Source organism: Strigops habroptila, chromosome 3, assembly GCF_004027225.2.
Source record: "Strigops habroptila isolate Jane chromosome 3, bStrHab1.2.pri, whole genome shotgun sequence".
NCBI classification, from domain to species: domain Eukaryota; kingdom Metazoa; phylum Chordata; class Aves; order Psittaciformes; family Psittacidae; genus Strigops; species Strigops habroptila.
Genome location: NC_044279.2, coordinates 69,941,285 through 69,965,988, shown reverse-complemented (window position 1 = coordinate 69,965,988; position 24,704 = coordinate 69,941,285). Strand labels below are relative to the sequence as shown.

Sequence of the window (24,704 nt, the reverse complement as noted above, 5' to 3'; positions counted from 1 at the left end):
GCTGATTTTCTATGCAACAATTTCATGTAAGCAAAATTGAATTTAAAAAAAAAAAAAAGGTAAAATGACTATTCATACTAGAGTCAAAAGAAGTACATGCTCAGGAAATCAAAAGAGCTTTACATGCAAAAATACACAATGAAGCCAACATTTTCATTACGGTGTAAGACTGTCAGGAAAAGACAGCTTGATTCATAACAGCACTGGCCATCATGGATTACATGTAGCAGTTTTATGAGAAGTACTTTTCGTAGTGACAATTTCATGGCAAGGCCAAGTTAACATTATCAAAGTACTTCTGACGTATTCCTTCTGTTTAGTACCATCTATTAAGCACGTACCCAATTTCTCCCCCCTTCCTATGCCAACTGAGATTTCTATTTATTCTTTCCAACCAGACTGATTGCATCAAGCTGCTTTAAAAGAGTATTTACAATTATTTTTTGCCCCTGTCCTTTTCAAATCATTGTTCTACAGAAATGAAGGTCTGAAAGAGCCTGGATCTTTTGGTGTAGATTTTAGTGAAATAAGCTGCTCAAGATCAGAAAAATAACATTTAAGAAAACTACAGCAGACCTCAAAACTAAACAGCATGTCAGTGAGAACAAAGAGAAAAGAGATTTTAAAAGCTGCAGTGATTGTTGATGGCCTTATTTCAGTGTGAAACTGATGCGAAACTAGTATGATACCAGCAAGAGAATCAAAATGTAAGATTTAGAGGAAAGAAAGAAAAATATCTGAACTGAAAAAATTTCTTTTAGCACTTTAAAACCGGCACCAGTGTAACCCTTCACAGATGAAGCAAACCATTCTGCTCAGGAATTCAGAAAGATTCTCTGTAGCAGTTCAGGCTCCCATCTTTCTCCATTCATTTTCCCAGTGTGGCCAGACTGACACACCAAAGAAAAGGAGAAACAATAGCCCAATCTTACTTCAGGCACTATGTATTAGCGGAGTTGCAACTGCTAGAAGCATGTTGAAATAAATGAGACCATCCTGCCCTTCCCAGAACTGAAGAAGGAAAAAGGATTAACACTGGATTTCAAATAATTCTAGGAATACTGGAGTCACAATTTATCTAACCACAGGCAACATTTTAGTTCTGGTCGTCACGCACGTAACACCTTTGTCTTCCTATTAGGCAGCATGGGCCTTACATGCACAGAAGAATACACATATTAGTTATTTGGTTCAAAGAGAGAGGGCACTGGATAGGGAAGAAATAAGAACAGAAATTGACTGTCTTCCTATGCACTGATGACGAAGTTTTTCTAGGTCTTCAAGAAAGTTTTTCCATGATGTATTTTTATCTCCTCCTCAAGACTCCAAACCAATGGAAGCTTACCTCTTCTCCTCTAAGATATTCCACAACCAGCCCCTGACACATAACTGCATCTTATTTACATAATTTGCCTTATTTCAATTCCCAGCCAGGGTTATTCTGTTATAATTGTGCTTACAACTAAGGAATAAACAAACAAAAACCCCACCTTACAACAAACCAAAAAAGGTACTTAAAAATAATACCTTCAAGCCAGTGAGGTTTTAAAGGCAGAACTGACACTTTCTCTTGATTCTATGAAAAGAAAAACAACAACCATGACAAAATCTTCAACCCATTTAAAACAGCTGCCATAGCTATCTTGAAAGAGACATCTTAACTGAGTGCCTATGTGTGGTCGTATCCTACCTGAGAACAAACTACTACCCAAAATCTCTAATGTTATTTCTCCATCAGAAAAATAGGAAGAAATAGGCTGAGCTCTACTGCAGAGGTAACAAGAGGATAGGAAAGGGAAGTCAGCATACAAGTTAATAAAACCTTCAATCATTCAGGAATAAAGCAACTATGACAACTGTAATACAGCAAATGAGGGCCACCTTTTTTCCTGACTGAAAATATAAAAACATTGAACTTGAATAAGCTTTAGATATATATATTGTTTACAGACATTTGTTTGCCTCAACTCTTACATTCTTAGTTTATTGTCTTAATCTTTCTCAGCGCCAACTTGCACACAGACTCCTGATAATTATCACTCTGTCTCCAGCCATCTTAATGAAGCATTGTGTATGATGTGGTTTAAGAATTACTGTCATCCCAAGTCCTTTGAGCACAATCAATGCGAACTTCTGTTCCAGTTCCAGTGCTGAATTTCCGGTTAGGTAAGCAAGGGCCTTTTGTATGCAGAGCAGGTATACTAGTTACTTATTTCTAAGAGAGGCGGTATGGGAAGGGGAGGAAAGAAAAGAGAAATAACTGAATCACAAACACACAACCAACCAACCTACGAAGAGAAACCCAAAATGACAAACAAATCTTAGGAAGCAATGACATGATCCAGCTTGCACTGATCTAACAGCTTGCAGCCACTGGAAGACGCAGGTTACTCATTCCCTTCCAAGCAAGCACTCCCATTCCCCTTCCCTGCAACAGCCCTGGTACTTGCCTGGTTACAAAACCACCAGTTTTCACTCACTTATCTGACAGAAACTAACCTAGCCAGTTTTTTCCCCCGTTTACCAAGTTAGCTTACAGCAGTCAGACAGCTATCAGAGCCAACCCATGAGAGGGAGTGGGACTGTGTAACCTGGAGAGAGGCACATGAGAAGTAGGACTGCCCCTTTGGCAATGGAAGCCACTACACCCAGCCAGGCATAGTGTTGAACTTCACCTCCATTATTCACTAATACTCAGAACTGCTCCAATCTAATAGATAAATTCCCAGTAGCTTACCAATTAGATTGCAGGGAACATCCCTCCCTGCTTCTGAAAAAATTCCTAGAATTTAATCATATATGCTGCACAACATTGAAGACGACATTACTAAGTCCAAGAGATGCATATACTGGCACTTTATGCTCTAAGTGATACAAGGTTTTTCAGATAGCACAGTATTTAAGAAGGTCTTTGCCTGGCTGCCTTTAGATATCCCAATCCTTCTCTGATATAGTGTTTAGTTTTATCTTGAGACCAGTTATCTGTAGCTCCAGCTACAAAAGTAGCTAAAGAAAGTACCAGACAGATGTATGACTTTATGCCACTACCTATGTCATTTGCCTACAAAACACTCTTTCCAGTAATTCACTGCAGTATAGCAGTAATTACAACAGATCAGAAAACCAAACACGTAACCCAAACAGTTTGAAAGCTACATTTCTAAACCACATCAAACATAGCTTTCCATAAAGCAGGAGAAGATCAGGGCAAATTTTCAGCTACCGTCCCACCTCATACTTTGAGAGAAACATGATGACCATTCTGAAGGGTGAAAATACCTACCCGCTCTTAATAAAAGAAATACCACTTCTTGCCAGCTTTTAGGGAAACAAGGAGACTTAATGTTTGGGGGTTTGGGGGGGGTGAGGGGGGCTTAAGAGGTTGAATTAAAGAAATTCACTGGTGGTTCTTGCAGTTTCTGAACTCCAGAATTACCTACACCCAAGTCTCACAAAAGTATTATAATAGTCTTATGTAACATGCATCTCCCTTAATATTAGATATTAGGCCAAGCACCTCTTTTAGGCCGCCTGCACTGTACATTAAAAGCAGTTTTTAATTCTTTTAGAAATTTGTTGGTATGTCTTCAGCAATTCCATTTCCTTCTCAACAGCTAGAAGTGTTGACTGCTCCTCATCAATGAAGGGCATGGACTGCAGCCTCCCTCCTACAGAGAGAGTACTAGCTGGTTATTCCGGTTGCCTAATAAAGATGAGCTCTTTAGAAAGATCAGGTTGCCTAATAAAGATGAGCTCTTTAGAAAGATCATGAAGCATGACAAGTACTATCAGTACTGTGTTATTTTATGCAATGCAGTCTGTAAAGCTTTCGACATCCTGAGTAATACTGTCAGTAGGCACCATCAGATCTGTCTTGTTCTCAAGCACAGTGATAAAAAAAGGTTTAGAGGTGAACAGTAACAAACCCAGGATGGCTTCCTAGCCCGAGGGGATTGCTTAGGAAGCTAATGATTGTTTTTAAACTGTGCCCCTTCATTGGAAAATTATGTCAGGCATGATTTGAAAAATATGACTTTCTGCTAACAACATTAGGCAATACCCTTTTCTGTCTCCCACGTTCTAGCACCAGTAACCAATATTAGCACAACCTTAAGACTCCATTGCTGCAAATCCCTTACTCCTGGCTTACTGTATGACTGATTTGCTGCTTTTACAGACAGCAGCAATAGCAAACTTGGCTTCAGCCTGCTTTCTACACCTTTTAATTGGCTCCTTACACCAAATACAGTTTATCACATCACTGGTTTAATAATTTCTGAACCAGAGTGGGTTTAAAGACCTCCTGGAGCCTCCTACTAAGTAGCCTTAACACTCACAGTAGCATTCAGAGTTTCTGCAGCTATACTCGAAATGAGCCTTGTATTGCCCTCAAAATACAACTCGACAAACAGCTCTCCTTTAAGGAAAAAAATAAAATTAAACTTCTCTGCTTCTCAACTGTGTAATTCCTCTTCCAGCCTACAATATTTTTCAGACATTGCTAAAGACTTTTCAGCAAGCTGAGTAATTTCTGCATCTTCTAGCCACGACATAAAATAACACATGATGACTCCCATACCTTTGACATACCTTACTTTTATAAGGCAAATAGACTTGCAGTCAATAGCAAGTAGAGACAGATGCTTCATTTTTGAAGAAATCTGAGAGCAAACTGGCTCGTCCTCTCTAGCTCACCATCCTCATTTCAAACGCAGATGGAGTAGCTGATTACATTAACTTCTATTTAAGCTATGATACAAGCAAACTGTTTCAGATACACAGATAATGAGTTTAAATATCAGATGTTACATTGGCTGGCTGGTAGAGCAGTACGCAGAATAAGCTCCTTCAATCAACTAGATAATGCCCATAATTTAGGTATCTTTATTGGATTCTTAGCTGCTTATAGAGGTCCAGAGGGGCATACTGGCCAAAACTGCATCCATGCAGGCCGTAACGTATCAACAAGTTACTTTTACGCATTACTCCTCCTACAGAAATCTAACTGTTCAATCCTCTTCAGATGGAATTAATGAAGCATAGTCATTTTGAGACCACGTGGAAACTTCACATAGTGCAGAACAAAGCTAAATAGCATTTGCGGGTTGAGTTACACCAGAACCAAGACTGAATTTTATATGCATCACATTTTTATTCTGGACACAATCTGACATACTGATTTTAATCTAAAACTCTAAACTGATCCAGGTTACTAAAGCCAGTTTTGCTTTATTATAAGCTATCTAGAGTCACTGAAATTTTGCAAAAAGCACAAATCCACATCTTTTATTCTAGATTTTACACACGAACACTTTTAGAGGTAATCTTTACTTCACAGTCTGTGCTACTCAGCTCCGCAGCTTTTAGATTGGGGAAAAAAGATTTTATCTGTATATCACTCTAGTGTATGTATATATAGCTCTGACAATGCTGCCTTCTTCATAGTGGTAAAACACTAATCACATTCAGACAAAAATACCCAAAGAAATACAAGAAAAGTATGAAGCTGGAAGCAGAGGACCTACTGCAAAAGGTCCCCCAGAAATGAGTAGAGACATTTACCATTCCTGTAGAGAATGGTAAAACAGAGACGTTATGGTTCACTTACTGTGAAAAACACAAAATTAATTCTTCATGAAAAATTTCTGACTCAAACTCTGCTTAATTGTTTCTATCAGAGAAGACAGTAAGTCTGCCAAAGAGCAGCACGTCCAAGTGTTTTATTTTGGGTGTCAACACTACAGGAAGTGATTATACGAAAATGTTTTGATATAAGCTAAGCAAATTATGCCTTTGCAACTCAAGAGTGAAAGTACACATTATTACAGGTCTTGGGCTCTGTCTGCAAGGGTAATCTGCACCATCATATGCTGGAGGCCAACTGGCTGGAATGCAGGTCTGTGAGAGAAGGACCTCATAGCCCTGGTGGACAACAAGCTGATCATTACCCAGCAATGCAACCTCATAGCAAAGGCAGCCAACAGCCTCTTAGGCTGCCTTAGGAAAAGCGTTGCCAAAAGGTGGATGGATCTTTCCCCCGCTACTCACCACTGGTGAGGCCACACCTGGAGTGCCGAGTCCAGTTCCAGGATCCCCAGTAAAAGAGACATGGACATACTGGAACAAGCCCAGAGAGGTTGCAAAGTCTCCATCTGTGGAGACATTCAGAACCCAACTGGTCACAGCTCTGAGCAGCCTACTCTAGCTGATCCAGCTTGAGCGGGATTGGAAGGGTGAACTAGATGATCTTAACAGGTCCCTTCCAACCTCAGCAGTTCTGCAAGTCTGTAAAAGTTATTAAATCAAAGTTTTCTAGGTTATTTTGTGTCTGTCACTACACTGTTATATATCTAGTTTAAACCAAAACTAAGACTACCAGAGGTCTTCTGTTCCACATCAGTTGATACTAACAACATGAGGATGCAGCCTTGGAATGAACGGTTGTAAGGAACGATTACTTTCAAATCCAGAGTAGAGAAGAATGAGGGAGAATTTGCAAGAAAGGAGGGGGTGTGGTGTGGAAATAAATCTAATGTAAGGACATTAGGGCAATATCCAAATAAGGATGCTGGCCTCTAAAGCTTACCTAAATTCAGAAGACAGACAGCTAACCACCAAGGTAAGTACACTCGCCTAACCCCTCCCCACTTGTCCTGAAAATTCCAAGAGCACCACTTATTCTGTTTGCTCTGCACACCTAGCCAGCATGCACCACGTTTCCTGGCATCTAAGCCAGAAGGCAAGCACAACTGCCATGATTTCAAAACATCAGGCACTACAAAAATAGTTATGGAAGAAGAAGTTATTTTGTTTTTCCAAGTGATATGACGGCAGCAGTGCTTATTCAGGTTGTGGGAGTTCAAGCCCACACATCTCAAGGGAATGTTCACCTCCAGGTTACTTCTTATGTAAAGATACTCTTTATCTCCCCCACTTACAGCCTCTCACTCTGCAAAAAGAATCCAAGAATCATGGGCCCAGAACAGAATGTAACATGACCCAAACATAATCTTCTGGTTAGGGCACTCAGATATTGACAAGATTATCTTGAGTTCTGATCCCTGCTCTTGACATTAGTGAACAAATACATATGGTGAACATGTACAACCTTCTGCAGGTCTTAATACATACTTTTTCTTAGTCTTCTGATTTAACAGTGCTTCCTACAGGAACATAACATGCCATCCTCTGACTATGAATGCACCTGTTTCTATTTAGAATAAGGCAGAACTGTCCATTACTCTAAACATTTCATGAACTGGTGAGAACTTTAAATCTGCCTAAAACCTGATTCATACCTGCCAGACCTTTTGGAGTACAAGTAACAATTAACAGTTGCTGCTTTTCTGGTTTGAAAAGTGACAGTAATGTTTTGCTTTCCTTTACAACCTGTACCAACATAATCTGAAAGCTCCAAAAAGATTATTCTTTAATAATTATCAAAAAGTAGCAAATACTTCACATAAGAACAACCCTTTACCACAAGTGTTTCGTAGATAAAGACTTAAAGGTCAATGGTCTCTAAAGAGACTTTAATGAGTTCAGTAATTCACTGAATGTTAAGTATTAAGCTATTTTCTTACAGTTCAATTACAGTAGAAAAGTTTATTTTTTTGTTTGTATTACATAGCACTGGCTGTGAAACTTAGTAAAACTAAAAACACTAAGAAAAAAACCACCAATATACTTGGAGTGAGAATTCCCCAACCTTACAATATAACTTGTAGTACATCAATTCAAATACACCCAGAATCAGCTTTCTTCTTTAGACAGTTTTTACTTTTAGCAATTCAAACCATAGAGCTACATAAGACAACCTCGAACTGTGTATTTATCTTCAGCAAATGCAAGAAAAGAGTCTCCTCTTTATTATGCTGCTTACTCCCTTTGTAGACACCCTCTGAGAACAGAAAACTGTCCTAACCTCAGTCCTGATTTTTCCGACAGCTGAAAACCAGACGACCTGTTCAGTCACTCTGTGTCTGGTTCAGAGTTTTAAAAAGGAAGTATCCACTCCACTCCCAGTGTCTTAGCATATAGTCAGAAGTTTCCAATATAGTCAGTAAACTTCCAACAATGATCATTCAGAGATTCACAGGTTTTCTTCCAAACACCTATGAGGGTACACATGATGCTGGCAAGCTTATTAAGGGATAGAGAACACTTCCTAACAAACAAAAACATTGTTCCAAAGTATCGTGGTGCACAAACTTCATAGAAAGCTGATTAATTACTCAAGAGGCTCAGAGAAATGCGTATATTCATACTGGAAAGAGAATTGTCCAGCTTCCTCAGGTTGGCATTGTAAGAACTTTACTACATTGTGTTAAACAACGATCCAGTACACAACAAAGCACATTTACCTGCTACCTCACAACAGAAAAACAGATCATTCAGAACATTTACTAATGTGTTATAAAAAGCATATTATATTTTACTAGAGTTGCCTCGGGACACTGTGAAAAACAGCACAGCCTGCTTCAAGCTGCAATATGGTCCGCAAGCAACTCCTTGGGATTCTCCATGTAGTTTGCATTGGGAACTGACATCGCATACAGCAGAAATGCATTCACTTCTATACTCAACACACATGCACCAAGAGCAGCAAGGAACACACTGCAATTCACTCTTAATTACATAATGTAGATGTACCAGTGCCTGTTTCATGTAAGCTTAGTCCAGACAAACAAGGCATTCGCTCAAAATCATTTCACTGATCATCCGACCATACCTACAGGCTAAAGCTTTGTTTTCCCATGTTTTACAACTTTTTCATTATTTCATCTCATTTTCTTGTCCCCTTCCCCATACTACATCACTGTTTAAGACTCTGTTTAGCATTAAAGAAGAGAATTAGATGCAGTGCTACCCTATAAAAGACAAAGATTCAGGCAGTTAAGGTAAGAGACATGAATTGACATTCAGATGCTGTGGGGAAAGAAAAAAGGCACAACAGCACTAATGTGCAATAAACAAACAAGACTGTAGAAATACCTCAGATCTACTCCTTAATGTAACAAAATCACTCTGAGGGAAAGACTACTGGTATGTGATGCATCTTTGTAAGCAGCAGGTAACCACACCTCAAGTTAGTAGGTCAAGAACTGGCATCTTCCTTTCACCAACGTACAAGATTTTGACCTTTCAGTAATAAGTCTATTCAGTATCCAGTACCAGAACTGACAAGGAGTCAAAAGATTTATTTTTCTACAAAGCAGAGAGTTTGTAGGGTTTTTTTATTAGCCAATAAAGTTATTTCCACACTCAAACCAGGCCCAGGAAACAGAGCTCTCATTCTCATTGGCGATGCCAGCCAATACACGAATTAAAAAAAAATAAAACAAAATTAGAATTTGCCCTTACAGGTAAAATATAAAAGCCAAGAGGTAACATTTACAGAAGCACTTAAGAGTTAAATCTTTGCTTTAGAAAATTATGATCTACTCAAACGATACTCCTAAATCTAATTCATGCCTAAATCCTTCTTACTAGAGTTTCATGATGCTTCAAGCACAAGCTACAGCCAAGGCATTTGCTTTCACTCAGCTAAAGATAACACTTTTCAGCAAGGATGCTAGTCTAATCACTCAGTACTACAGCTGTCCCATTCATTCTCAGCAAGAGTAAGAACTGCGTTCTAAACCACTTCTCCTATATTCATTACATCAGAGCAGCACATTTTACTGCAGCATTAAAAGAATCCAAATGATGCCCTCAGAGGTCCCAGCAATTCATACAGGCAGGAGGGTATGGAATCAGAGGCATCAAGTTGCTGCTCACCTTTGCATCACACTGATGCGTCCTCCGGGCAGACAAATACTGTAGTCAGAACTTGAGATTTAAGAGACTACATGTGGACACCATTTTTCTTAACATGCTTTTGGTCCTATCTTACATAAGAAATACCTAGAACAGCACGGTTTGGGCTTGAGGCTGTGGTGTGTCCATACAGCACACCATCATGAAATAAAAACAGAAAACACTATCCTGAGAGGCGGACTGGCAACATTTGCGTGGGCACAATGTCACATTAGCACAGCTTGCTTTTTGGTACTGTTCCTAGACTGCTCTGTAATGGCACTTCGCAGGTCACCAATCTGCCCATCCATACCCATGCAGGCCGCTCATTAACTAAAGCCTCATTTCACTTCCACTGGTTCTTGACACTGAATTTCACAAGTCAACAGCATAATGTAATCCTTTAGTGAAAAGATCCAAATATCTTTGTGACTGAAACAAAACTAAAAACCTCTATCTCGGGCAAGCCAACCAGAAGTTTTACAAGTACTACTGGGTAATAAAACACTGCAATGCCTTTGATTGCTCTTCATTTACCCAATTTGGCTTTTGCTTACTGGCCCTCAAACATCAATATCCCAAAGGAGCATGTCAGTCTATTAAAAAAATACTGCCTGATAAGTGGCAAGAATGACAGATCAGATCAATCTATACCTTCAATATCGAAGATTTCATTTCTCAGAAAGTCACCTTTGCTTGCACTCATTTTCACAAACTAGTGCTTTAAGAGCTTTTAAGTGAATAAAGCTTTAATGTAAATGGAACAAACACAATTAAATTTATGAAATTAGTTTCCCAGGCTAGCTGCAATGTCGGCTCACAGTTTCAAATGAAAATAAATAGACTTCATACCCCAATATATTAAAAAACTAGAACAGTCATCCTCACTCCAGTTGGCTTTTAAGACAGAACGATGTGAGAGGGATTTAGAAAAAAGCTTTCTTGCTTTTGTGGCAAACATCAGCATTTATGCTTGCCTGAGCAACAATGAACTCAATATTTTCAAAAAGAAAGACCAGTTTTAAAGAGTACTTTAGTTAATGCTGAAGTAATGGAGAAAACATTATTAAATATTAATTCCATTCAAAAGCAGAATTGACCTGAGGAGATGTAACCAGCCACATAAATCCACATTACCACCATATAGCAGACATCTCAAGACTATTCATACTCCATAGATTGTTAGTTCTGTGTATTCATGAGCTAATGTTACAATACATTAGAAAGGACTGACAAATGAAAAACAGCTTAGCTATTTTAAAAGCTGTATATTTCACTAAAATCTCTCTCCTATGTTGCTAATAAAGCAACAGCAAAGTTGTTAATTAATTGAATTTTCATACTTCAGCAGTGAGACAAGTGTAAAACCCAAGCATGTTTCTGGTTTTAAACATGCACATTGTACCTATGAAAGCCTTTACTGATTACTCAGGAGTTGCTTTGAAACAATAGTGCTTTATTTTAGAATGATGTAGGGAAAGTAAAAATATTTACATGGGGAGTATGAGCTCATCTTCAACTTGTGCAAACTGTCATGCACGCAGAACAGAGACACCGTATCCGATAATCTTTCAAAAGATGATACATATAGTGCAGACAAAACTGCACTGAGCATAAGAAATCCGCTAATGAGTATATGGACGGAACACACAGACACACACACACACAAAAAAAAAAAGATAGAAACCACAAATGAAGAATGGAAATTAATGTGATTTAATCCACTGGCAGTTAACAGACTGATACTCCACTGTAAGGCTTAATCCATTTTATTAACCCATTTTATTGCCATTGTGTTGCCATAAGAGAACGCAGCATTATAAACCAATCAAGATAAGTTTACAACAAAAGGAATATATTTCACATTCTGCACAGCAGCACCTTGCAGATATATACAGAAATTAGGCGTACCGAGCAGCAGCCCCCACCCTGACATCTCTTACCTCTGTACTTTGTAGATACAGCAGTCACAAACCAGAGACCTCCGAAACTTAGTGCTATGTAAGCATTAACAAATGACATTTGGACTATAAAATCACCATAAATTAACTAGCTAATTAAAAAATCCACTATTAGCTAGTTAAATTACACAAAGACTTACAGCACCTTTGTCTGCACGGTCACCAAGAATGGCCACCAAAAAGAAACAATCATCAAAAATACTGATATAGATAAGCTTAACACTACAAAAAATTAAAGGTAGCGTTTAAATGACTAATTCTGAACTTTTGTATCTTTTGACTAACACTGAACAGGCAATAATTGATTTCTACTTTAGACATTAGAGCTACAAGCATTTAACAGTTGTTTAGAAACTCACCAGAATGTTGCTGCAATTCTAATTTTAAAAGCTAAATTATGTACCCTTCCGTTCTCTTGCAGATCTTTACTGGACAGTAATTTTTTCCTTGCCCTAATTAGTATGTCAGCATGCATATTCAAAAACACCTACTGTGTTTTATTCCAAAACATCAAATGGGAAAAAAAAAAAAAATATTACCAAATTACAGATCTAAGGGAAGCAAGTGTTAACTTTCAAAGTACGCATACTTCAAACAAAGCCAGTTTTTCAAGAAAACTGTAAAGAAAAAAGAACCATGTACATATAATTCTACACATTATTACACAGTTTCAAACACTGAAGAAATTTGAATACTCTACAGCACTCATTATGGTAGAATGCATCTACTTTAATATATATTAATAAGTCTTCCCACTTCACAGATGGGAACCGAGAGTTAAAAAATGATTTGCCCAAATGAAGAATATAGAGGATTGGAAACAGACACCCAATTACACAAGTGCTAGTCTGGCATCCTTATTACTATTAGTTTCTTCTCAGTTTAACCAGAACCGTTTCAGCTTTTGTATTGTTAGACGAGCTGAAGTTACTTAATTCTTTGCCAGAGGACACACAGCTCATTGGATTTAAGCTGAGGCTTCCATCCTACCTCTGAGGAAACAAGGATAAACCAAAGAAAAGTAAGGTTAACAAACACATTAACTTTTCCTTGAGGTCTCAAACCACTTTACTAACATACACGCAGTTGCTACGGGAAGAATTTAAGGCTTATATGCTATAAAAGCCAGAAAGTCAGCTCAAGAGCCTCTGATACCAGACCAAAAGCTCTAGTGACCAGACAAGCATTTGTTGATTCAGTTCAGGCCCCCGAACATTTACAATTACAAGGCCTTAATTTTCTGAAAACAGAAGGTCTGCACCAGAAGGCATTCCTAAGAGTCTCTCTTTGCAGTCTCCATGTTTCTTGACATGAGCATCACTGTATCTTATCCTTTAATTCCCTTTAAGACAGACACAGGCACTTCATCCGTCTCTGCAAACAGGGGATGCTCTGGGGTTGCAATACTGCACCTGCACTGGAAATGCCTTGCTTGCTATGGACCCTACCAGATGAGCACATGGGTCTGGGCCGAGGCCATTAGATTCAAACCAGAATCACATATGGTGACTCAGACACAAAAAACGAAGTTCCACAAAACTGGGTGAGCCATTGATCACCGAAGCAGCCAGTGAGGAAAAAAACTGGGCAATCCCTGTCTTTTCCCACCATCATCTCCTCCAGCAACAGAGTCCTCACCAGTGTTTTGCAACAGTCTGGGACTCATCCTAGCCCTTGATGAGCCTGTTAGCTCAGTAACCCAACAAAACCCTAACCCAGCAAAATAATGGGTTTTGTCAGTTTTCTGAGAGAGTTGATTTACCGAACACACATGCGCTGGACCAGCAAAAGAGAAATTACAGTAGCGTGGAGCCAGGAGTGGGACAGCCTCTTTCAGCAGCAAAGAGCGGGCAGAGCCCATCGTGCAGAACCTCATGTGTAAACCTCCAAAACAAAGAACCAATTCAGGAAAAGTAGTCACTATAGCATGTGCATTTCCTTCTTTTCTCAAGGAGAAAGCATGTCTTCAGAGTACAAACCAGTGCATTACGAGGGACCTGTACTGTGTAACCTAACAGAGGTACAAGAGGGAACCTTGATTAGGAAACTGAGATGAGATTAAGGAGTGGTTGAGAAACTTCATGTTTCTTCAGAGACCAAATGAAGACATGCTCAGATCTATACAATATCAGAAAAACTATGTTCTACATGAACTTAGCTCAGATGTGATTTTGGCACTGTTTGGGGTTTGGGTTTTTTTTTGCATTTGAGGAAAAAAAGCCTCGAGGCATCTGCAATTGAAATAATCATCCTCAAAAGGTACACAAAATGCCTTTCTTTTCAAACGATGTTACTAAATGGTTTTTAATAATGACAAAGCTGTAAAAAGCATCAAACGCCTAATGGCAAAGTTCTATATACCATCAATGAACTGCTCTAGGAAAGGGGGGAAAAAAAAAGTTAATTCTTTCAGGAAGGCTACTCAGAATACAGAATTAATCCTGAGAGCAACAGCTAGCAATTTAAAAATAATTCTGTATGAATTTAATCAATTTGATTTTGCTTTGGAACGTAAGTACATACATACATAACTAGTACATACAGATTCGTGCTCTATCGCCTTTATTGCCCTCTAACCTGCTCAAATGAAATGCTGATTTCTGTAAACATCAAAGTATATAAAAGAAAAGGGACTTATGGCTTCTAGTTTCATATACACAACACATCAAAGATGCGAAATGAGCAAAGCTGGATGGACTGTCTTCTTTCTTCTGGAAGGAGAGACACCAAAGTTGACACCATCATGAAATTTCAGGAAAAAATACAAATTTTGAACAAAAATAGGATGCTTCCCTTCTATTACCCACTTCTCTAGCTTTGAAGAATGAAGCATTTCCTTTGTTTAAAAAAAAAAAAAACAACCTTTTTTTTTTAATGTTAAAAAAATACATTTAAAAGGTTACAAGCATTTTGAAAGACAAAGACCATTACTGTAATTGACATTCACACATCCGATAACTTCTTACCTCTTTGTCTTTGCGACATGCTAGAAGTTCACTGTATGTTTGTTGACAAACAAAAAACATCCCTCGGAAAAGTGCTACACAGAAAGCTTCATAAGGACACCTGCATTTTTAATTCTTAGTTTGCCTGACTGACTTCTCATGCTCCTTTACAGCCAGCACAGCACCAGTGCAGCTTTACAAAGTAAAATTAGCCTTGAAAAGCTAACTCTATAATCATTTACTCCTGAAGCATTACAGGCAACTTTATGTTGTACTCACAAAAACTGAATTATATGCTTAAACTTAAAAGTTTGTTCCAACCTGTCTGAAATCTAGTCTACAAAAATAAGTGACATATATGCAATGCACATTAGTCTAGTTGAGTACCGGTATCATGGACAGAATAAAAAAGGACAAAAAATTCAAAGCTGACAAAAGGATTTCTGCAAACTCCACAAACATACTTCACGAACAGAGCTGACTGCAAGATCAGTTTAAAAAAAGATACTCTGTGGTTACATATATCACAGTGAAAAACACAAGGGAGGAAAGACGACAGTATGTAGTTAACCTAGAAACTGAGAGCATCAAAAAACAAAGGGAGACAGAGACAGAACGAGAATTAATCATGCTATGATACATGTCATTTGAAGATGAAGCCAAGAATTTAAATGGGTGTCAAGAGTTACTGAACAGATTCAAGAAAAAGTTGAACACTTAGAGCAGCATGAAGGAGTGTTCTAGCTGGAGCATATCCTAGACAAGCCAGAAAGCGGGAAGCAGCTTAATGTGACATTTTCATTTAAAGAAGATAAAAAGACCAGAAAAATACAAAAACTGTCTAAAATATAAATGGATTTGCCCATCTGAAAGATTTGACAGTTTGTCACACCTAAATCTCCGCAGTCTCTCCACTCCTGCAAGCAATTCAAGAAAGCGATGAAGCCTACAACACCACAGACACACATTATGCTCTTTTGTTCAGCAAGAGGTAATTACACAAGATTGTGGCCGGATGTTAGGCCCACTTGTAGAGTAACTAAAACCCAGAATGTAAGCTTGCAACCTTGTAAAGCACATCAAAATATTCGCTTTTACACAAATATTTGCCAGAGGCAACAAAATGCGTATTTGGTAATATTAAAGTACTGATAACAGTAAACCAAAACACAGTCATTTGAAGACAGACAGGGCAAGAAAACCCAGAAAAAAAAAAAAATCACATAAAATTTAAAGGGACTAGTACCGATGTGTCAGACCAGACTTTGTGCTGCCTCCAGCGTACTGCTAAGGCACTCTCTGGACTATAAGCAGGAAGGCAGCCAAGAGCCTGTAATCCAATAATACGTGCTAGGTATCATACTAGCGTACCACAGTCTGAATAGTAAGCATGGGTTTACACATTTCTCAACATGAAGTCACACTAGTCCCATTCCACAGGCTGGAAAAAATTAAAATAAAATTAAAAACAAAAATAAAAATCAAGAGAGCATGAAACTAACTTCACAAAAGAAGTCAAGATTTGAGAGAGCATGTTTTCAATCACAAGATATGTAACAGCCTTCAGATACTCTTAGGGCAAGGGGAAAGGCACTCCCAGAGCAGACCACAGCTGGGAGAGGACAACAGGTCTCCCACAATCCTGTCCCTTGGTCACGAGACTGGGTGAGGGTGCAACTAAATCCCAGAGCAACGTGGCTATTGCCAGCTCCTCCTCGCATACTTGCTTACTCCCCACACTTAGGGCTTCAGACTGTCAAAGCAGTTCAGTGCTAGCACAGTTTTTGTAGCACTTGCACAACATGGCACAGGAGCCACTGTGGACCTCAATGGGGATCAAGATTTAAGAAAGCTACAAAGAGGTCTGCCTCACCTTTGTATCAGACAGTCAATACTTCCCTCCTCTTCACAATTTCAGAAATTAGTTCATTTGTACCCTGATAATATTAGCACGCAAGACTGGCATTTAAGATAAGCCTGCACATAAGCGGAGCAATTGCCTAGACAGACTGAAAGAGCAACACACAAATGCAGAAAACTACTTGCAAGAGAGAGAACCTGTAACCATACAAAGACTTTCAGACAACATCTGCACCTTTACTACAAGCAGTAACCAAGTTTCGACGAACTTGTATTAAACTACTGTAATCCAAAGCAGCAGTTGTGTGCCTAGCTACAAACAACGGTACTGGCAAGGGCAGTAGTAGTCTCGTTAAAAATATTAATGAGGGATTGCTTTTTAAAGGTACAACAGTTGGACTTTGCCAGTTTTTTAGAGTTTACAAAGCCCTTTTCATAGGTTCTATTATACTGTGGTTTGAGTCAAGGGAAACCCATGTACAAAGAACAAATCATCTCAACGCATGTACAAGCCAACATCTGAAATACTGAAAGCCTTCCTTTCATCAGAAAACGTGGCAAGAAAACACCCATGTGTAATAATTACTGTTAAGTAACACCTAGATACGCAACCTACTTTTAGACGGCGTTTTTCTTTTGCCATTGAAGGGGAAGAAAGGGAGAACAACAAACACTACACACGCACGCCCCAACCATCGCTTCTCTGCTACAAGCGCTGAGGGCAAGAGATGAAAGGCAAACGCGGCCGGACCGGCACCTCTCCCCGTCGGGGAGCCCTCCCCGGCGCACCGCTTTGTTCCGCGGCCGCAAAGCCCCGGTGCGGTTCCGGCTTTACGAGGCAACTTCGGGGCACAGGAGGGGCCGCCGGACAGGGCGCTCAGGCAGCGGCCGGCTCCGCTCGGCTCAGCTCGGCTCGGCTCGGCCCGGCCGGGCCGTGCCGCCCCGCGCCGGCAGAGGGCGAGTCGGCTGTCTCGCCGGGAGCCTGTTTTTGTTACACGGGGGGTATTTAAATGTCCTGCTGTCAATCACGAGGCACTTCCTACACGGCCGCCAGCTCCCCGGCCCGCACGCCGGGGCTGCCCCACATAATGGGGGCGGTAGCTCGGAGCCCCGCAGCCCCAGCCCGGCCGAGCCGCTTGGGCCGCGGGGTCCCCAACTTGCTCCTTTGTTTAACTGCCCGTGAATCCCCCGCCGCCTCCCCCTGCTCGCAGCCGGGAGGCTGCCGCCGGGCCTTTATTATCCACACGCTCGTCTCGCAAAACACACGCGAGTCGGCGGCGGCCGCCCGGGACCGGGCTGGAAACGTCAAAGCGGCGAGAGGTGCGGGGCGACCCCCCTTCACCCCCAGCCCCAGACAAAACGCCTGGTGAACCGGGAGCGCCAGCCCGGCTGGGGGAGAGCCCCGGCACCCGTCGCGGTGCTCGCTCCGCGCTTCTCCGCCAAGAGACCGCCCTGTCCCGAGAGAGACCCCCTGTGGGAGCGGGGCGAGGGGGGGACACGACGCCTCCCCAAAGCCGGCTCAACTTCAGGGTGTCGCCGGCCCCACATCTGTTGCTCTTTCATAACCCGCCTCCCCCGCTGGTCGCCTCGCCCGGCCCGGCCGCCCCCTCGCAAGCGAGGACGCGTGTTGCCCACGGACGACAGTCCTCGCCGGCACCGGTCGCTGCCACCGCCGCGGGGGGGAGCCGGAGCGGACAGCAACCCGGTCCCTCCGTGCCGCGTTGCCATTGTCCCCCCGACCGTTACCGGCGGAGGTAGGCGGGGGGACGGGACACTGCCACCGCCTGTGCCCGGTGGCCGACTCGGCGGCTCAGCGCCCACCCCCCCCGCGCGCCGCCCGGCTCCCGGCGCCTACCTGCCGTGGAACCAGTCCTTGCAGATGTCGCACTCGATCATGAAGCGGCTCACGTCGTAGGGCTCCCTGCACACGCAGTACACGGGGGTCGCGGCCGCCGCTCCGGCCATCTTTAAAGAACTCCCTGACTGAGGCGCCCGCCCGCTCCCCCTCCTCCCTGCGCCGCGGCCGGCGGCACCAATAACAACAGCGCGCGTGCCAGCCCCACACGCCGCGCGCGCGCCCCGCCGCCGCCGCCGCCGCCGCCGCCGGCAAAGCACGCACGCACGCACGGGCGGGCGCGAGCGGACAACAGCGCGCGGGGGCGCGCGCACGTGCGTCACCCGGCCCCCGCGGAGGCGGGAGGAGGAGGAAAGGATCGGAACGGGAACGGGACCGCCCCCCCACATCCCCCCGCTCCTCCCGCATGGCGACCGTCCCCCCCGCGCCTGCGCCCCGCCGGTCCCACTGAGCGTGCGCGGGGGGCGGGGGGGGGGTGTGTGTGTGTCTTGGGGGACCGGGGGGGGTGGAGAAGGGGCTTCCATTGGGGCGCGGGGAGGGGGGCGCACGTGCCGGCCCCCCCTCGGGAGGGGGCGGGGCGCGGGGAGGCACGCGCTGGCCCTGCCCCTCCCTCCCTCCCGTCCCGGGTGGTGGTCACGCGGGGAAGGGGGAGGGGCAGGGTGCCGCGAGGACACGGGCGGGGAGGAGGCGGGGTGCGGCGCCGCGCGCCGACTGCCCCTTATGTAACCGCGGCGGAAGCGGCCGAGCGGCCACGGAGGTGACCGAGGGAGCGTGAAGGAGCGAGCGCCGTCCCTCATGGGCTGCCCCCGCCCGGCGCTGTGCCAGGGGCGTCTGTGGGACCGGGCTGTCCGCGGGGCAGGTGCCTGGCTCGCCCTCCCTACTATGAGGCAGGGAGCAGGGACCTCCCGCAGGCGGCACCAGCCCTGGTGAAGGGCCGCTGCCGCGGGGCGGGAGGCGCGCACCGGTGTCTGCCAGGGACCCCTCCGCGGTTGCTACCGCCGGGAACCGGAGCAGGTGCCGCGGAACGCCGGCGCTGCCCCCCGGCCCGGGCTGCCCGCTCCCACCTGAGCCGGGCCTGCTAAAGGAGGTCCTCTCTTTGGATCTTAACTGGGCTCTTCTCATGTGGGTTCAATAAAGGTGACTGAAGACACAAACGAGGATCACACAGTCAGTCAAATGGTATTCATTCCCTGCGTTGTGTAAAGAACGCTTCTCCCGAACGCATCGGTGCGCAAACTGAACTCCGTACATTGAACGGTAGAACAGGCATGTGGTGGTGCTTTATTCCTGTAGCAACGAACCTCGGGGCCGAGGCACATCGGGTTTTACAACATATAGACAGGCCAGGGTTTCATCTGCGGTTTGCAGCTGGTTTATTTTTTGTCCAGTTCTCTGCATACGTTTGCATCACTGTTCTGTTCCATGCCGTCTTTCAGGACACAAAAGTAACACTGACTCATTTGTTACATGTAATCAAGGTTAAAAAAGTAGAGTTTAAGTGGAGATTTTTACTTACCTTCCTGCTGGCAGGCAGGATCTCTAGATGGAGATCGTGTTGTATAAGGGAACAAGGAGTCACGTCCTCCACGCTGAATGTCCTCACTTAAAAGCAAAACACTAAAGTATGTTGAAGTGGGTGTTACAATGATCATAACTGTAACAGACTAACAGTTCATACAGCATTATAATTTTATATCCAGTGCCCTTAATTGCCAGTAGCCACCCAGAAAAACCCCATATGCTGTAGGTTTGTTTGGCAGGGGGAAGCTCAGAAGTAGATGTTTCCTTTCCAGGCTGTTATTGTGAAGCTAGCTAATGCTAATGTTAACATTTACATAAGACAGCAACACGAGATGGTGATTTGGCAGCAAATTGGACAGCAAAGAAATGTAAAACAAATAAATCCAGCACGCACACTGTGTGACTGAATGGAGAATGAAATGGAGAAATACAGCAAATGTGAAGGATATCCTCAAGAAATCCCAGGTTCTCCGACCAAACCCTGGCTCGTTTAGAAAGTGCATGCGATTCTGACCTGCAGGATGTTGTAAGTGGAGGTTTCGGTCCTCTTCTGTTCTCCAACACATCCCACTGTTTCAGCAGCTCAGAATATGGCCACAGACACATCAGTCCTCTAAAAAACTGATGTTAAGCTTAAGAGGAGTAAAAAACACCGATAAGGTAGCAAATGGCAATATCAGGGTTTCTGGAAATAATGCATACCAAGAGGCTTTCTCATGAAAAACACAGTTTTTCTTAATCCGATTCAGAAGCACACCCAGGTAGGGCTCTTGCAGAAACAATTACAGGTAATACAACAACTACTAAGAGACGACTGTTCAAGTTAAAGTTGTCGTTGTGTGTTTGTGCAACAAAACGTCAGCATATGTAGCCACTCTGGAGCCTGAAAGTGAACAATTCCTTGCTCCTTAGCTTGCTGTTTCTCAGGTTGTCACGTGGCGAGTTTTATCTTGACATTGAAGTTAGCAGCTGCAGCAATAACTTTATCCGAAGTGGCCATAAAAGTACACACATGCTGTGTTTCAGGAGGCGTCTGCAGACAACAAAACCCTTAATCACTTCAGTAAAGCACACCGCCGGGCATTCCCGTAAGGGATCTAACGTGTGTTACGTGGGGAGGGCTCACCTTGTTCTGCTCAAGGTGAGTCCAGTGTTACTGGACTGGAGGAGGAAGTTTTCACTTGACATTGAAGAAAGTTGCCCAACCGTGAGTGTGTGAAGAATGAGGAAGCAGCACTTTGTGGGGATCTTCCCTTTACCAGCCTTGATTACAGCAACAAACTTGAGTTTCCTGGAAAAGAAAGAAGTTGCAACCTTAAGCATGCACAGCAAAGCTCGCCTTTTAATAAGCACTTTGTCTACTGCCACAGACAATGTCCTTTTGCTGTTGTGATTTATTTCAGAGCAAAGTGTGAAGTGATTCAGTCTGCTGTGGGCACTCCTTAGGCAGGTGGGAAATACCAGCTTCATTTGTTGAAAAAAACCCCCCAAACTCAAACATAAACCATCTCCCTCTCAAGCTGATCTGCTCTCTGTCAGCTTTTCTCTTTCTGAGCTTTCTCTCCAACTATGCTAAACTATACTTGAAAGTAATACAGCAAAAGTTCAGAAAAGCCAAAGACCACACACTGTAAAAATTACAAAACCCCTTTTAATAAGTGTTCTTCCCAGAAACTTGGAGAGCTTTTATGTGACAGTCTTATTAAATGCAGTTTAGAAATCAACAAATGTAATACCAACCTTGAATGTAAATAAACAAAGTTTAAAACCCAATCCTCCCAAAACTTCAGAAACAAGCTGATTATTCGCAGCAGCACCCTGTCACCTGAAGAGACCTGCAGCCATAGCACTCTCTGTCCTCGGCTCCCAACCAGCAAGACAGGCCAACATGAAATATGGGGTGCAGAGTACCTTGTAATAAGGGTTCATATACTTGGCCCCTGGATGAGCCCTGGCTGCCAAAAGCAGGTGAGGCAGCAGTGCCACAGGGCTGCAGAGGGCTGAAGAACCAGCTCTAGAGGAGCAAGTAGTTCTAGAGATCCAGAGGCAGGAGGACAAGGGGTGGGGACGGTGAGGAAGAACCAGTGGAAAGGCAGCGAGAAGTAAGCAGGCAGGAGCAATGAGGCTTATTTCAAGAAAGGAGAGGGGTCAGTGGAACACATCAGGCATTCTCAGGCCTTTCTAATTACTCCGACCCACTGCTGCTTCTCTGTGATCGCATGCCTCCCTGCTCTCTCACTGACATACAGACACTGTCATGCTCCCTGTTGCCTCACACTCTAGGCTATGCCCAGCCTACCATCCTCTCAGCAACCAGAGCAAAACAGTCGATCCTTCAAGCCATGCCCAAACAAAATCTTCCCACGCTACACTTCAAAACGTGCCCTGACCCCCTGGCAAACACAACTTCCAGCCTCTATACCCAGCAAGCTCCACTGGCTGCCCCCAGCCCCATGCCTGTGCTCCAGCAAAGACAGCAGAAACACAGACATGGGGGCTGTGGCTGGCAGGAATGAACAGCTTGGGCACTTAGAAGTATGGGCTCATATGTAAAGAGCATTGGGTCTGTAGACACTAAAGTCAGGGTTTGGGACTGGGATATCAAGGACTAAAGAGCACCCTTTTCTTTGGTCCTCAGGGCAAGCCCAAGTGCTGGTACTCAGTGATGCAGAAGGCTTTCGGATTATGTTCGAAGGAGTGCTGGCTGGTACTTTATGGTTAAGGCTGGAATGAGGCTTTGGGGTAAAATGGGTTGAAAGTGTAGGATTATTCCTGAATAATGTGAGGATTGAGAGATGATATGATAAGGTCTGGTACCCAGTTCATGTCATTCCGGGACAGGGCTGCCAAGGCACTTGAGCTAACCAGATCAAGTGGCTTCCTGTGAGGTCTGGAGGGATAACAGATGTGCTCAACCCTAACTTTGGGGTGAATTATTGACATGGGTGGGCAGCGGAGGCTAGAAAAAATGTCAAGAATAGGGAGTAGAGCTTAGGACTGAGGAACTAGAATGATTGGAAGATTATACAGCCTCCCAGCAATACAATACATGCATGAGCATATGGCTTATAATTAGCTATATTGGTGTGGCTCGCCGTTGTACGGGCCGGTATAGAGTAAGGGAAATAGTGGGGTTTGGGTCAGGGTGCTAAGTACAGGTCACATTAGCTAAGGCCATTGTTAGGGGTTGGGAGTGTGAATTTTTCTGTGGTTAAACTGTTAGTGATCAAAAAAGCAGGGTGAATGGAGTTCATTTTGCCCTGCATGCCCTACAGAATACATCTATAGGCACATCATCTTCTGATCTCCCAAAAGACTGCCTTTGCCATACGACATCCTTCACCCACAAGTCTGCTGTTGTCTAGCACTTCCCAGATCTTCAGCAATCCTACCAAGGTTCATGGTAGGCTGAGGGCTGGTATCAGCAGGGAAAAAATGTTTATTGTGGTTCTAGGACGCTGGGCTCTGAGTCTTAGCAAGCAACCCATTCTTATCAAGGACATGACTCCCAGCACTCTGCTCAGCAGCAGAGAAGGGGGGATGGGAGAAGAGAGCACTGATCATTGCACAATAAAAGCCCATGTCTTGCCTCGTGCATCTCCCAAAGCACATGCCATACATCGTACCAGGCATAAAGGAAGGATAACGTAAGGGCAGCGGGACAGGAAGATTGCCGAAGGGAGAAAAGAAAATTTTCTGGGACTCCTGTGTCACTTCTGGGTACTGGCTGAACCACGTACATATACCCACAAATATGCCTACTTGTCTCTTGAGAGGAGAGGGAGAACTCACAGCCATCAGTCAGAGGACAGTGACTCTTGCCCAGTAGGGCATGGCTGGTTAAACAAATACCAGAGATGATACTCAGCAGACAAAGAGATGGCCTAGCAGCAATCCAGATTAGAGAGAACCAGAAAGAAAAATCAGACATTAATGGACATCTCCAGAATAACATGAAAATACTCAGATAAAGAACTGGGAAAACATGGGGGTAGAGGTAATTTCCCTATGTTCAGCCATTTCTTCAGTGTATTTTTGTACCTTTTGGGAAAGCACTGATTTTAAAAATTATTTATTTATTTTCACATCAAAAGGCTTAAGGCTGCCGAAAAGCAAAGCTCTGGGCTGAAAAAGTGTTCCAGTTTCTCTGCATGAAACAGCCCCAAGTACACCCAGAATTGGCAATATGATCTTCGCATCTGCAGAGAAAATACTGAGTCATGTCATCGGCCCACACACATCTAACAAAAATAAAAGCAGCCCAACGATTCAAGATTCACCCACTCAACTTTTAAAGAAAACACAAGTCATTCAGTCATGCCTCATGCTTCAGAGACCTTTAGAAAACACCCAGCACCGGGAACATTCACCCACGTCATGCCCACGCTCTATTTCAAACCAGTGACATCATTTGCAACTCATTCACTCGCCGGTCTGGAGATGGCGTTTGGCTCAGCATCCTTGGAGGAAGTCGCCGAGACTTAAAGTTTTCAGCTGAAAACGTGGTAACTGCAGCCTCGGCCCTTCCGTTAGCAATGCTGAAATGGTGTAGCAGTGTACACGGCTTGAACCCCTGGAGGAGGCAGGAAAGTTCCCTGTGCTTCATTGCATAAAAGATCTGGCGAACTTAAGCTGTAGTTTGTATAAGTTGCTACTATATTCTTCCTTCAAGGGTTAATCCTGTACTGAAGCGTTCACTCTCCCCGCGCTGGGCTCCCCAGTCACTCGGCACACATTGGGAGCTATTTGCACAAACATCAAGAT

General features: G+C 43.5%; 1 protein-coding gene and 1 long non-coding RNA gene across 9 annotated transcripts in view; both read right to left on the bottom strand.

The window, feature by feature from the left end:
• The window catches only part of KDM7A (lysine demethylase 7A), a 61,079-nt gene extending 42,421 nt beyond the window's left edge, over window positions 1-18,658 (bottom strand). For 3 of the 4 annotated variants that reach the window (XM_030478222.1, XM_030478223.1, XM_030478225.1), the window contains exon 1: window positions 18,420-18,656. In XM_030478222.1, the coding sequence (XP_030334082.1) occupies window positions 18,420-18,529 (110 nt within the window). In that variant the 5' untranslated portion in view covers window positions 18,530-18,656. Of the gene's footprint in view, window positions 1-18,419 lie in introns of all 4 variants that reach the window. The other variant, XM_030478227.1, reaches the window with a different exon arrangement.
• A 928-nt stretch (window positions 18,659-19,586) lies between these two features.
• On the bottom strand, window positions 19,587-21,549 carry LOC115604804. 5 transcript variants are annotated; one of them, XR_003990415.1, is made up of 4 exons: window positions 21,067-21,549; window positions 20,455-20,973; window positions 19,936-20,021; window positions 19,587-19,848 (listed from the first exon to the last, which is right to left on the bottom strand). It is a non-coding gene; the product is annotated as an uncharacterized LOC115604804 (long non-coding RNA). The 5 variants fall into 5 exon arrangements; XR_003990416.1 differs by having other exon boundaries at window positions 20,455-20,561; window positions 20,643-21,539; XR_003990418.1 differs by having other exon boundaries at window positions 20,455-20,553; window positions 20,643-21,539.
• Window positions 21,550-24,704: the final 3,155 nt, after the last annotated feature.